The following is an 11675-nucleotide window of genomic DNA, read 5'->3' as shown; positions in this document are numbered from 1 at the left end:
AGCAATTAATTCTAACTTGATGTGCGAGCTGTGAGGTGTGCCATGCTATCTCTCCATATCTTAAAAGGGCTGTTCTATTTTTGTTTTTACGAACGCCACAAAGAAATGAATAGAAATAGCGGTTGTTTTGGTTTTTGACCGCCCGCCTTACATTGTGCTGTTCGGACACTGCACTCAAAGACCATTTCATATGTCTTTGAAGATGACCCGGCGATAAAAATCCATGTAGCTCTTTTTTACAAAACACGTTGAAAGGTCAAAGCTATGTAAAAATATGGCTTGGATTTCAAGCGATTTTAGATACGTTGCTGGGGTAAAGAATTTGCAAGCCACGGCGTTTATTAATAGTTGCCCCCAATGCGAGTAATCTTTGCAAAAAAAAAAAAAAAAATCGCAAGTAAGCTTATGTAAAGCACCGGAGTTGAAATCAACTAAAACGAGGTCTCTTATATTAAAAAAATCTCTTTATAAAATTTGCACTGTGAAATTACGAGGATATAGATCGACTCATTGTGGGAAAGCTGTTTAGTTAACACATGTTACCTTTACAAAGGCACTTGTGATTGCTTTAATTTTATTTTGTAAACAAGTCAAAAAGGAAAAAAAAATCACATTTTCGTAAAGGACATTTTTGTTTTTCTTTAAACCTCGATCTCTTTAACAAAATTTCGAATAACAATGAAAAGAAAGGTCTTTTATTAATCCGATTTTTGTATCCAACATGAAAGCGAATCTCTTGTTTGATTTTAAAGCATTAAAGGATTTTCCGATCTGATATGATTTCTGAAGGCCGTTTGCCAAAGATTTCCAATAAAACGACGTTAAAACATCAATAGCCTTTTTAAGGCAACTTGATACCGTGGTAATATCAACATCAATCTGTAGCCTTTTAATGGCAGGTTAAGTTAAAAGGCCATATTGACCGCTTGGGTTACGTTTCTTTCAGTAAAAGATATTTCTTATTGTGAAATGCGGCTTTTTGTTCGTAAACAAACCACCGCACATCTGCACGTTCTAGAGCAAAATTAATTATCGATAGGTCAAAACTTTCTGTCAAAGTTGCTTTGACAAGCTCGCTAGGAGAAACAACCGCACTAAATATCCTGTTTACACGTACGAGGGGAACAATTTTGACATAAATTAACCGCGCTTCTTCGCGGTAACTCCACGAACTGTAGGTTTCGCCACGTAAACTTCTTCTGTTAAAAAACCCCGGCGAGACCTGAAATTGAGTTCAGTTTAATCTTGTTTAACTCCGGTCAATTTAATATTCGTTGATTAAGCTCTTTATCGGCTAAAAATGGTCATAAATATTTTAGGACTTTGTTCGCGCAATCGATGCTAATAGCGGGGAGTTAAGCATGCGCGCTGTGTAATTTAGCAGGTGGAGCAAGATTTGTGCTTTGTGCTCCCAGCACGTGCCTTTAAAAGAATCATAATGAAAATTCCACTGGTTTTAAATTGTCTTCGTCCCTTTTGTGTTTAAGAAGGCCCTTTCGTTCCTTTACTTCGCCTTTTGTCAGCCATGCAAACAAAGCGCTCCGTCAAAGAATTGATCTTTTAGAAGTGTTTCGCTGAATCGCTAGCAATTTGTCGCGATGAATAGATTCCTAGTTCTTTTGGCTTTGTGGTTTCTAACCCTTGATGCAACTTTTGCACACAAACGCCTGGCTAGGGAACGAAATCAATTTGCGACCGCCAGCTTTAAGTTATCTTTGGATACTATACGATACGTTGTTGCACTCAATTAACGGACCAACCGGGCGACAAGTTAACTTATTAGCATGTAAACATGCACGCACTTATCCACTCTCATGTCTATTTCACACGCGGTTATTACTACTTCCCTTGTGAGGACAAGCGAGTTATTTTTCCCTGCTCCATAGCAGCCAATCACAAGTGGCGAAATGTCGCAATAATATCACATTGACCAATCAGCGCACAGCTAGACACGCGCACCTGTTCAGTTTCATTGCCGTGGATAAATTTAACTTAACTTGCTCGTTTGCCTGGGGAAATCGTTTAAACACCTCAGCTGCTTGCCTAGTAAATTGAAACAACAAGGTGTTGTCTTTTAAGCACTACCAACAGCGTTCATGGAACATTCGCCTCTTCAGCTTCCCTTGGATACGGAGCATGCCATGCAAGGTTCGTACGCTAAGCTATGTTTTCAATGACTTTTTAAATTGCCTTTTCATGCCGGCGCTTAGCACGTGAAGCGAAAGCCCGAATAACTTTTTCACATTAAGCTTTCTTTGTTGCAATACACCTGGGCAAGGATAATTAAGCTAATTTCTTTCTAACTGTATATAAAATGGCATAAGTATGTGGAAAAATGTATCACAAAGCGATGGGAGAATTTTTTCGTCCCCGCGTCCTTAGCGTTTTAGGTGTGTTACTGGCATCACTTGCTTGTTTTGATTCTGGTCTGCTCGTAACATCAAACGAAAACTACAAAGAGGGTGTTTTTAAAACATGGCTCAGATCTGTGCAAAATAAAGCTTCTCCGATGCGTTTTGAAATCTCCAATGGTAGCCGTCATAAGTTGAAGAGCTTTTTGACTTTTTAGAGGTAATACTGCCTCGATTTGTTCGCGATTACGACTCAATGTTGTTTCGCACTGATTTCTCCTGGCCACAAGTTGATCGAACAAACTTCAAGCGAACACTCCTTGAATCACATTAAATAGCAACTCGATGCCTCCAAAATATCCTTATCTCAGATCTGCAAAGTTATTCCTTTAGAAACAAAACCTAACTTCGAACGGTGATTGGCTACATTTCTCGCTGAAAACTTTTCCAACTTACTTATGGACTAACCGGGCCTATTCGCTTCTTCAGCTGTAGATCGCAAGCCCATTATCCTGTGCAGAGTCTGCGGGGACAGATCTTCTGGAAAACATTACGGTGTATTCACATGCGACGGTTGCCGTGGGTTCTTCAAGCGAAGCATTCGCCGAAGTTTGACGTACCAGTGTAAAGAACGGGGAAATTGCACGGTCGATGTGACGAGACGCAATCAGTGTCAAGCTTGCAGGCTGAAGAAGTGCTTTGATGTTAAGATGAACAAAGATGGTAGGCGAACATAGTTCACCACAATTTCTCGACTTTTTAATACAACTTAAATCTTTTAAAATACAATTTGTTGGATTATCGCACTTTGGAGAAAACACTGTACCGCGCGGGACTGTGTGTGTATATAAACTCGCTGGAGCGTGCAACAGCAATGCACAAATTTAGTTATAAGTACATTATGGGTCCATTTAGCTTGTAAATGGGAATTTTAAGGGTTTAGCTCTTTTATTTTACCCTATTGAGCCATAGATGAGCAGCGATGACTGGCGGCTTGGACCGGAAAAGCTCAATTTAGATTAATATTTCGAAGAATTCGAATACAGTTTTAACCGAACTAACTGCGATCAGTGGTGAACAAATCTCAACGCCTCAGTGAACTGTTTACTGAGAGAACAACCGTTTAATAATTTCGCAGGAATTGTCACTCGGTATAAAAATATAATGGAGTTCAATTGCTCAAAAAACGAATACAATTTTTTCTAACGCCCTACGGACAACCTGTACATCAGCGATAATTTTATCAATTTCATCACAAGCTTTCATTTGCGTGTTTATTACCGTAGAGGGTCTAATTTACCAACTATCCGCTGATATCATAAGCAGAAAACAAAACACAAAACTGAAGGGAGTGGGCAAGTGACCTTATAGGATATTGACTAAATTTATTAATTAGACGGATGAGTTTAGAAGAAATAAATCGTTCTCCACTCAGCTCAAGAACAAAACCACGATCACCGCGCCAAAAAACATCTGCATTTCAACAGTTCAAACTATAGAGAGCGGGTCCCATTTATTATTTATACAATCTTAATTGCAGATCGTTCTCTTTTTCCTTTACTGAGAATTCTAATTTTCTTGCGCTAATGAAACTATCAAACTGCATTTTTGTTTTGCTGCGTTTTTGTTTTTTCATATCACACAAACCGTTCTCAAGTTAACTTGATTTTTTTGCCTCAAAACAGTTCATTGCGCGCGACTTGCAGGTATCAAAACATTAGCCGACTGCGGTTTTTTGCGACCTAAGGGGTGCTTTTGGTTTAGACTCGGTCGGTCTTTAATAATTTACAACGGCCTTGCTTGACTCAATCGCGAGGCGTGATCAAGTCGAGAGGGCGCAAGCCTCAAAGCTTGGAGCAAACAAAAGTTATGCTAACATATAATTTGCAGGTAGAAGTTCAATAGCGCAGTTTTCTTGCCTTAACTCCGTTATAAGTGTTCGTTTCATAAAGTGACATAGAGGCCGAAAGCAATTTCGGTAGTTTAGCAAATTGACACAAATCCCACTATGGAACGACAGTTTATTCGATGTTATGTAGCGGATCGCTGCCAAATTAAAAGCGCTCTGTTATCTTTCCATATTTCACAAATGCGAAAGATAGTTAGGTTGCCAGCCGGTTATGATTCGTTGTGCCGGCTTTAAAATGGTTTCTTTGGCAACCATAAATTAGCCATTATCTATACCTCGATATACCTATTTCAGGCGACTAATAACACCTTTTACAGTGTAATATAAGTTTTCTCTCTGAGTCATGCTAAACAATTAAAATATTTTCAAAATTATTTTTTTCGCAGCCGAAATAACTTTTCAATTGTGTACAATATACCTATATTGTTCGAAACGATTTTTTTTTCTGTTTCGTGCATTTTACAAAATTTTTTGTCTCAGCGGATCAGTTTTAAAATAAATATTTTTATACGAGTGGGCACAAGTTTCATTCTGTCATTTACAAGTTGAAGTTAATAATGATTAGGAATGTATCGAGTCACGTAGAATTGAGGAAGTTTTCTGAAAAGATATACAGATCGAATCTAGAACTTCCTCTGGGCAGAACATAAAAAATTAATTTAATTTCAAAGTTCTTCCCTCGCCGCAAACCTCAGGGTATCCAAGCCATGATTTTGTCGACAATCTTATGACATTCGCTGGTCAAATTTCCACTGAATAAAGACACTGCGTATATCGATCTTATTTTTAGCGGAACAGGTGTTCACGAAAATTATTTCCAAATACAATATCACCAGTTGCTAGTGAACAGAATTAAAATGTCATGTTCTTCGCAACCTGCTAGGACGGCTTGGGTACTCTTTCACATGAATTGGAAAGTTGCCTTGACACTTTTAACATTCTGTAACAGTCAAGATTTCAATTAGATTGCAATCCGTCTGAAATCCGGCGTGTTTCCTACATATGGTTGCCAATGAACGGGTCGCTACATAGACATGTTTTGGCCAAGAATGGATGAATGATTTTTTTCGTTTGAAAACCTTTGGCACTATTGGTGACAATTTTGTCTTTAGAGGTAATCCTCCGTTGAAAATCGTCCAGTTATATTGTAGAGTAACTACAGCAATGCGGATTCTTAATATGCGCGTTTAATTGTTTTTCACTTTCATTTTTATTTTGCATGGCCAGAGCTAAAAAATAAACTATTAGGGGGCTGAATTTAAATAAAATTTTTAATTTTTTTTTTTGAAACACCACCAGACAGTTGACCCGGCCCACGCAAGAGCACTCCAGGTTGTCAGGGGGACCGGTCTGGTGTCCGTCTACCAATTTTTAACTATAAAAAATTCTAATTTTAAAAACACAATAAATCTCCATGGCCAATATTTCTAATTTCTCTAGATTTTACTCATCCTTTGCGAAAAAAAAGCTATCTCCTCCCAACATCCCCCAAAATCACCCACAAATTAAAAAAAAAACACCGTTATTCCTTGAAACACGAACGAGATATTTTCGTTAAACCCCGGCGTGTAAAGCTGTGAAAAAACGACCTTCGGGTATAATTCCCCCTTCAAATATTAATTTGTCGGTTTAATACATAGCTTATGTAGTTAAGTAAAGTTATCGCAGCTTTTCCCTTAAATACGAGCGTGATTTTGAAAAATGATAAAATTAATTTCAAGGGACGAGGACCGATTTGCTCTCGTAGAGGCGTGCAAAGGTGCTAACGGTAAACCGAAACCCGATCAAATGAATTCCACGGTCAATGACAGTAAAAACTAAAATACATTTGCAGCTTCGATTCATTGCTCGGGAAAAAGGCGACTGTTCGGTCGTACAAGAAATGGAGTCGAGAAAATGTAAAAATTTTCGGGACCTACAGCCCAATCTCAGCCATCCTTCTGAATTCTAGAGACGCCAATTTTTAATCGCGTTTTGATAAGGGAATCATCGTAGTTGTAAAGCCCAAAATCAGTAGTCAAATTTCATCCTTCTGAATTCTAAAGACGGTCCAACAGACGTTTTAAATTTTTGATAAGAAAATCAGCCTTTTAAACCTGGCTTCTGGCATTTTCCTTTTATATACCGGCATGTAACTGAAGACCAGAACGCCTTTAAAGAAATAATGCCATGGAGCAAAATAATAAAAGTCATTCTTTGAGGGCGCAGAACTCGTTTTAACCTTTTATTTCAGACACTATCTTCGAAAAAGTAAAGTTAAGAAAGATTAAAAGTTTCAATGAATAATGTTTTTTTAGGTTAAATTATCTTCTCTGCCGGTACAGCAGAATTTGACCGAAATTTGATTGTACAAATTGTAAATATAAATAGCTAGGAGAAAAGCCAACAGAAAAATTATTTCCTCGCTGCCAAAACCCGTGTCAAGTTTTGAAATGCGTGGACCGTGGACAAAATACTGGTAAAAGTACTGCGCGAAAGCGCGCTCGTGTTTCATTTTCAAAGTTTGCTCTACAAGTAAATAAAAAATAGCTTTAAAATATTTATGATTAATTCAGATTCAGTTTAATTCTCTTCGGCATACAGATTGTTTTTCACACGCCTCTTGCTTTTTCTTTTTTTTTTTCTAGCCGTCCAACACGAGCGAGCTCCACGCTCCTCGCAGGTAGTCCCGATGGTTCCCGCGTGTTCGGTGCTTAGCGGCGCGTATGAGCAGCCTACGCCACATGCTATTCCAGAACAGCAGTTCAGTTATCTCAAAGGTGACCCCAGCGACAGATCACAGCGCCAGAGCAGCCCAGAGGCAGACATTGACCACAACAGAGCCAACGAACTTCCGCGCTTTTCTCCCCCAGCCCCTCAGTCACCTTACCACGGCCAAAATAACAACCAGTCACCAGACTCCTCAAAGAAGCGCAGTTTTCTGTCAATAGCAAGTCTGATCGATGCAAAAGACAACACAGCCCAGCCTTCACCAAGCAAAGCTCATCCCAGCCCCAGTCAATCCGGGGTAGACTCCAATGACAGAACGCCAATGGTTTATCAACCTTCACCTGAGTCCGTATACGAGTCAGCCGTGCAGTTATTGTACATGTCGGTCACGTGGGCGAGGAACATACCAACATTTCTCGACCTTCCATTCCGCGATCAAGCTATCTTGTTGGAGGAGGGCTGGAGTGAGCTGTTTGTTCTGAGCGCAGCCCAGTTCTCTCTGCCAGTTGACATGGGGCCTCTTCTCTCGGCAGCTGGTCTGCAAGTGGACAAAGCTCCCACTGATAAAATTGTTGCAGGAATGGCGGACATTCGACTTTTGCAGAACATTGTGGCGAGATTCAAGCGAGTGCAGATTGACTCTACTGAGTATGCATGTTTGAAAGCCATCGTGCTCTTCAAGCCTGGTAAGCGCTCTTAATTATATAAGTAAAATCTAGGACAGATTAACGGGAGAGGTTGCAGTAAAGTAAAAAGATAGTGGGGGGAGGGCAATATTTTATGTCGAAAATCGGCTATGAGAATTGTCTGTAGTCGCGGTTTACTTTAAATCTATTTCTACAGACCACTACTACAGACTTTTCATTCTTTTATCAAATTGAGGAGCCTCTACGGACTTTGACTTTGACTTTGACTTTGTCTTTGACTTTGCCAATTGCTGTGTTCGATACAATGTTTTTCTTTTGACCAATCAGCACGCGAGGTATTTAAAATGTTACAGCAATAAATCAGAGCTCGTACTGACATAAGCAAAAAGGCTGTTCTTTAAACTCAAAGTTTTTTATTCTTACACGATTGCCCACAATTCCCTGCAGACCTGCGTGGCCTGAGAGCTCCTCACATGGTGGAAAGACTTCAGGATCAAGCGCAAGCCATGCTGGGAGAATACTGCCGCAGCCACAGTCCTGATCAGCAAGTTAGATTTGGTAAACTGTTGTTGATGCTTCCATCTCTGCGATCAGTCAGCCCGAAGATGATTGAAGACTTGTTCTTTCGTGGAGCTCTTGATAACGTTCCTATTGAGCGAATGCTGTGCGATATGTTCAAGTCAAGTTAAGCTCATCTCGCGGGCACATGGAAGTATTACATGCACTGTAGCTCTACCATGCTCTTGTGTTAGTCAGTTTCGGATCTCGTAAATCCAGGATTCCGCTGTATATACCTAGCTAACAACATGATGTAAAAAGTAATAATAATTAATTACAAAGTAAGTTAATTTAGTATACACCACACAAGTTAATAATGCTTTTCGTGCGCTCTGATTGGCTACCTCGGAGGAGATTAGCAAAGTACTCGTCACCTCCGCGCAGCCGAAGAGAAACAAAATGGCCGCTCTTTTCGATTCGGCTACCGAAAGTAACGTTTTTGGCCACTATTTAATTCAGCTTGTGTGATATACAAAAACAATTTTTCATCTCAGTGTCGGTGAAAGGAGTGGATATATCCACCACTTTTCACCTCCACTTCGGTGAATAGTCGTTAATTACTCTGTCATGTGTTACTTTATGAGAAAGATAGAGCCCACAAAATGACCTGGCTACCAATGTGTGGCTTCGTGGCGCAGTTGGTAGAGCATCGCACCGTTTTCGTGGAGGTCGCGGGCTCGAATCCCATTGAAGCCCTGACTGATATTTAAAATCGCTGGGTTCACGGTGAGGATCATGTCATAGCTTGTTCCTCTCCGCCGTGCAAAATAATTTCGTTTATTCTGTCAAAACGATGTTTATATATACAACTCAAAACTTTTGATCTAGACGTTCGGATGAAGTTAATTTGGGATAAAAAAAATGGCCTTCTTCGTTGTTTTCGCAATAGAAAGCGTTTTATGTCTCAATTTCCTGGTCAGTAACATATTTTCAGCAACCAATCAAAAACATAAATTTCAATACAAAGCTTAAGTTCAGGACCGAAAAATTGAATTGTTATGCTAGAGCCATATGTCTCTTTTTCTTTTTTTTTTTTTTCTAACCTTTTAAGATATAGATTTTACCAGTAGGCTTGTATAAAGAACAATGTAGCTGTGAAGATGTAAATATTTCTTACTTCTACTAGTATTTTGGTTTTGGCTATTCATTTTTTTTTCAGTAGGAGCAAAGGTCAGATTTTTTTGTATTTTGCTAGGATTAACTTTGGTTTTGTTATTTGTACAGATTTTTTGCAAACGTGATTCGAGGATAAATTTGTTCAAAACGACAGTAATTAAATAGGACTCAGTGGGAGTTAACCTTTTACCCAGGGCCTTTCCTTCCACTGGTCACTACTGACCAGAAGAATTGAAGGCTCTGACGGTGACGCTTTCCAGTATATACTGCCGTACAGTTGAGCTGTTATGGCCTTATGACTAATAAATAGCATTTTATTTCTAGCCGAAATGCTTGATAGTTTTTGGTAACAAACTTGGTAGAATAGTAGTAATTTTATAGTTTTAGAACCCTTAGTTATATAATATTGTAAATACATCTATAGTATATTTAAAATGAACATTCTGAGGAAGCATCTTTGGAATCAGATGTAAGTTTTTCAGTAATTTAACCAATTCGTCAGTTATTTATATTAGTTCATAAGGAAATATGCCGTCAACTACTAATAACATTTCCAACATATGAAACCAATATGTTTGTTAACATTTTTCTACGTATGTGTCTACGTATCAAGCCGGATTCAATTTTGTTTTCAAAGCATGGAACTTGAGTGAAAGAACTAACAAATACTGGGTACAAGTTTTGTACTGTTTTCCGGCTTTTTGAGCGATTTTTTAATGAGTGTCGTAAAACCAAAACCAAAGTAATTACTCTAGCCAATCACAAAGGACACAGACAATCGAGTGAACCAATCAAAACTCGAGGCAAATACATGTCACCTTGCTTTACTTCTCTCTTACTGCAGGTTTAAAGGTGGTGGGGATATTTTAAATCATTTACTAAGAGCAGCAATGCAAAACCAAAGGAATGCGAACTATCAGCTCGACACTCAGTTGAAAACCGCTCTAAACAATGTGATTCATTTAGATTAATTACCTTAATATTATTAAAAATGCTAATGTGTTTTAGAAAAGAAAACATAAGACAGCTTAGTCGTGTAAAAAAGTTTGCTTTTTATTGTTTTTGTTCTTTGGTATCCTTTTATTTATCTAAGTACTCGGATTTTGAGTATCGTGAATTTTTAAAAGTTTAATTTACACAAAAGTTTTTAACCTTTGTTACAGAAATATTTCTCCTTCGATACACATTTAGTTGTACAAAAGGAGTTTTTAATCCTGAGTGTAAATAATGAACTTTTATAGTATATTAACTAGGAGAACCCAGGCGCTTCTAATAATTTCTACAATTTAAATAAAAATCAGCTACTCAACTCAACTTAACGTTTTTGTTATGGACTGTAGGATATCTAGATAGTATAAGGGTGACCCAATTCAGAATATATACTTCAGTCAAAAGTATACGAACTTGGATTAACGACGACCGCCTTCCCCTTTTGAACTTTGTTGCTTAAAGGTATGAATGCAATCTACCAGATCCTAAGAAGGGGGAGAGTAGGAACGAAAGCTGTCATTAAAAGATATTCTTATCCAAGAGTGTCTCAGCTATTTTTTTCAATTGCCAATGATTCAGTGTAGCTACTGTAAATCGTCAAAAAACGTAAGAAATATAAAACGACCTCCTCTCCTTCTCTACCCCAACCCCCATCCTCTACAATCACCATAAGAAAAAAAGGAAAAGCATTTACCCTCCAGAAATCCCGCTTATTTGAGTAGGAGGCAAATCAATGGATAAGGTACAAAATGTCGTTAACCATGGCATTACCTGCGAAAACGAGCGGATGTACCTAAAAAGCATCAGCGACGGGCTAATTTTTAGAAAGAAACAAATATTACTAATTTAAGAGAAAAAACAGTTTATGGTTTCAGCCAGTTCATGGGGAGAACGCGCAATATCCAGTCTGAGACTAAAACTGCAAGAGGCCGCATACGATAATGCTGCCACGATTCGTAGGATCTGCTGAGAGATCTGATCAGCGATGCAACTGATGAAATAACAAACAAGACTACAAGGCTGATCATACTACGTGAAAAGTAGACTTTGCGAGGCACAGCACGATTGCACGGGATTGCTGTCCGCGGTTGCAATCCTGCTGTATCGGTTCTAGTCTTGTTGGTGTCTCGCAAAGTCTACTTTTCACGTAGCATGATCAGCCTTGCAGTCTTGTTTGTTATTTTATTTTTATTGCTGATCAGATCTCTCAGCATCTCAGATCTCTTGTTAATATCCAGTCTGTTTTACAAGACGAACTAACGTATTTTTCTTTTTTTCAAGTTGAAATTATAACTACGAAGATTCCATTTCTAGCTTTCTTTCCACCGCTGTTCACGTACATAGTTTTGGAAAAGGTTGTCCCTCAGATGGGTAATTATAGTTTACAGTTTTTGG

The 11675-nt window shown here is 38.6% G+C and overlaps 1 protein-coding gene across 1 annotated transcript; it reads left to right on the top strand.

Annotated features, from left to right (window-relative positions):
* Positions 1 to 1854: 1854 nt before the first annotated feature.
* Positions 1855 to 10602, top strand: LOC144663531 (nuclear receptor subfamily 2 group E member 1-like). Its single transcript, XM_078524502.1, has 4 exons — positions 1855 to 2148; positions 2841 to 3074; positions 6888 to 7655; positions 8064 to 10602. Exons 1-4 carry the CDS (start codon positions 2097 to 2099, stop codon positions 8303 to 8305), a joined length of 1296 nt encoding a protein of 431 aa, XP_078380628.1. The 5' UTR covers positions 1855 to 2096; the 3' UTR covers positions 8306 to 10602.
* Positions 10603 to 11675: the final 1073 nt, after the last annotated feature.

Source organism: Oculina patagonica, chromosome 8, assembly GCF_052425735.1.
Source record: "Oculina patagonica isolate OP01 chromosome 8, crgOcupat, whole genome shotgun sequence".
In the NCBI taxonomy this organism is placed as follows: domain Eukaryota; kingdom Metazoa; phylum Cnidaria; class Anthozoa; order Scleractinia; family Oculinidae; genus Oculina; species Oculina patagonica.
This window is presented reverse-complemented; position numbering and strand designations above follow the sequence as displayed.

Coding starts and splice junctions, on each gene's coding strand:
- LOC144663531 (XM_078524502.1), top strand. CDS start 2,097: ATGGAACATTCGCCTCTTCAGCTTCCCTTGGATACGGAGCATGCCATG. Junction 2,149..2,840: donor TACGGAGCATGCCATGCAAG/GTTCGTACGCTA, acceptor TCGCTTCTTCAG/CTGTAGATCGCAAGCCCATT. Junction 7,656..8,063: donor CATCGTGCTCTTCAAGCCTG/GTAAGCGCTCTT, acceptor AATTCCCTGCAG/ACCTGCGTGGCCTGAGAGCT.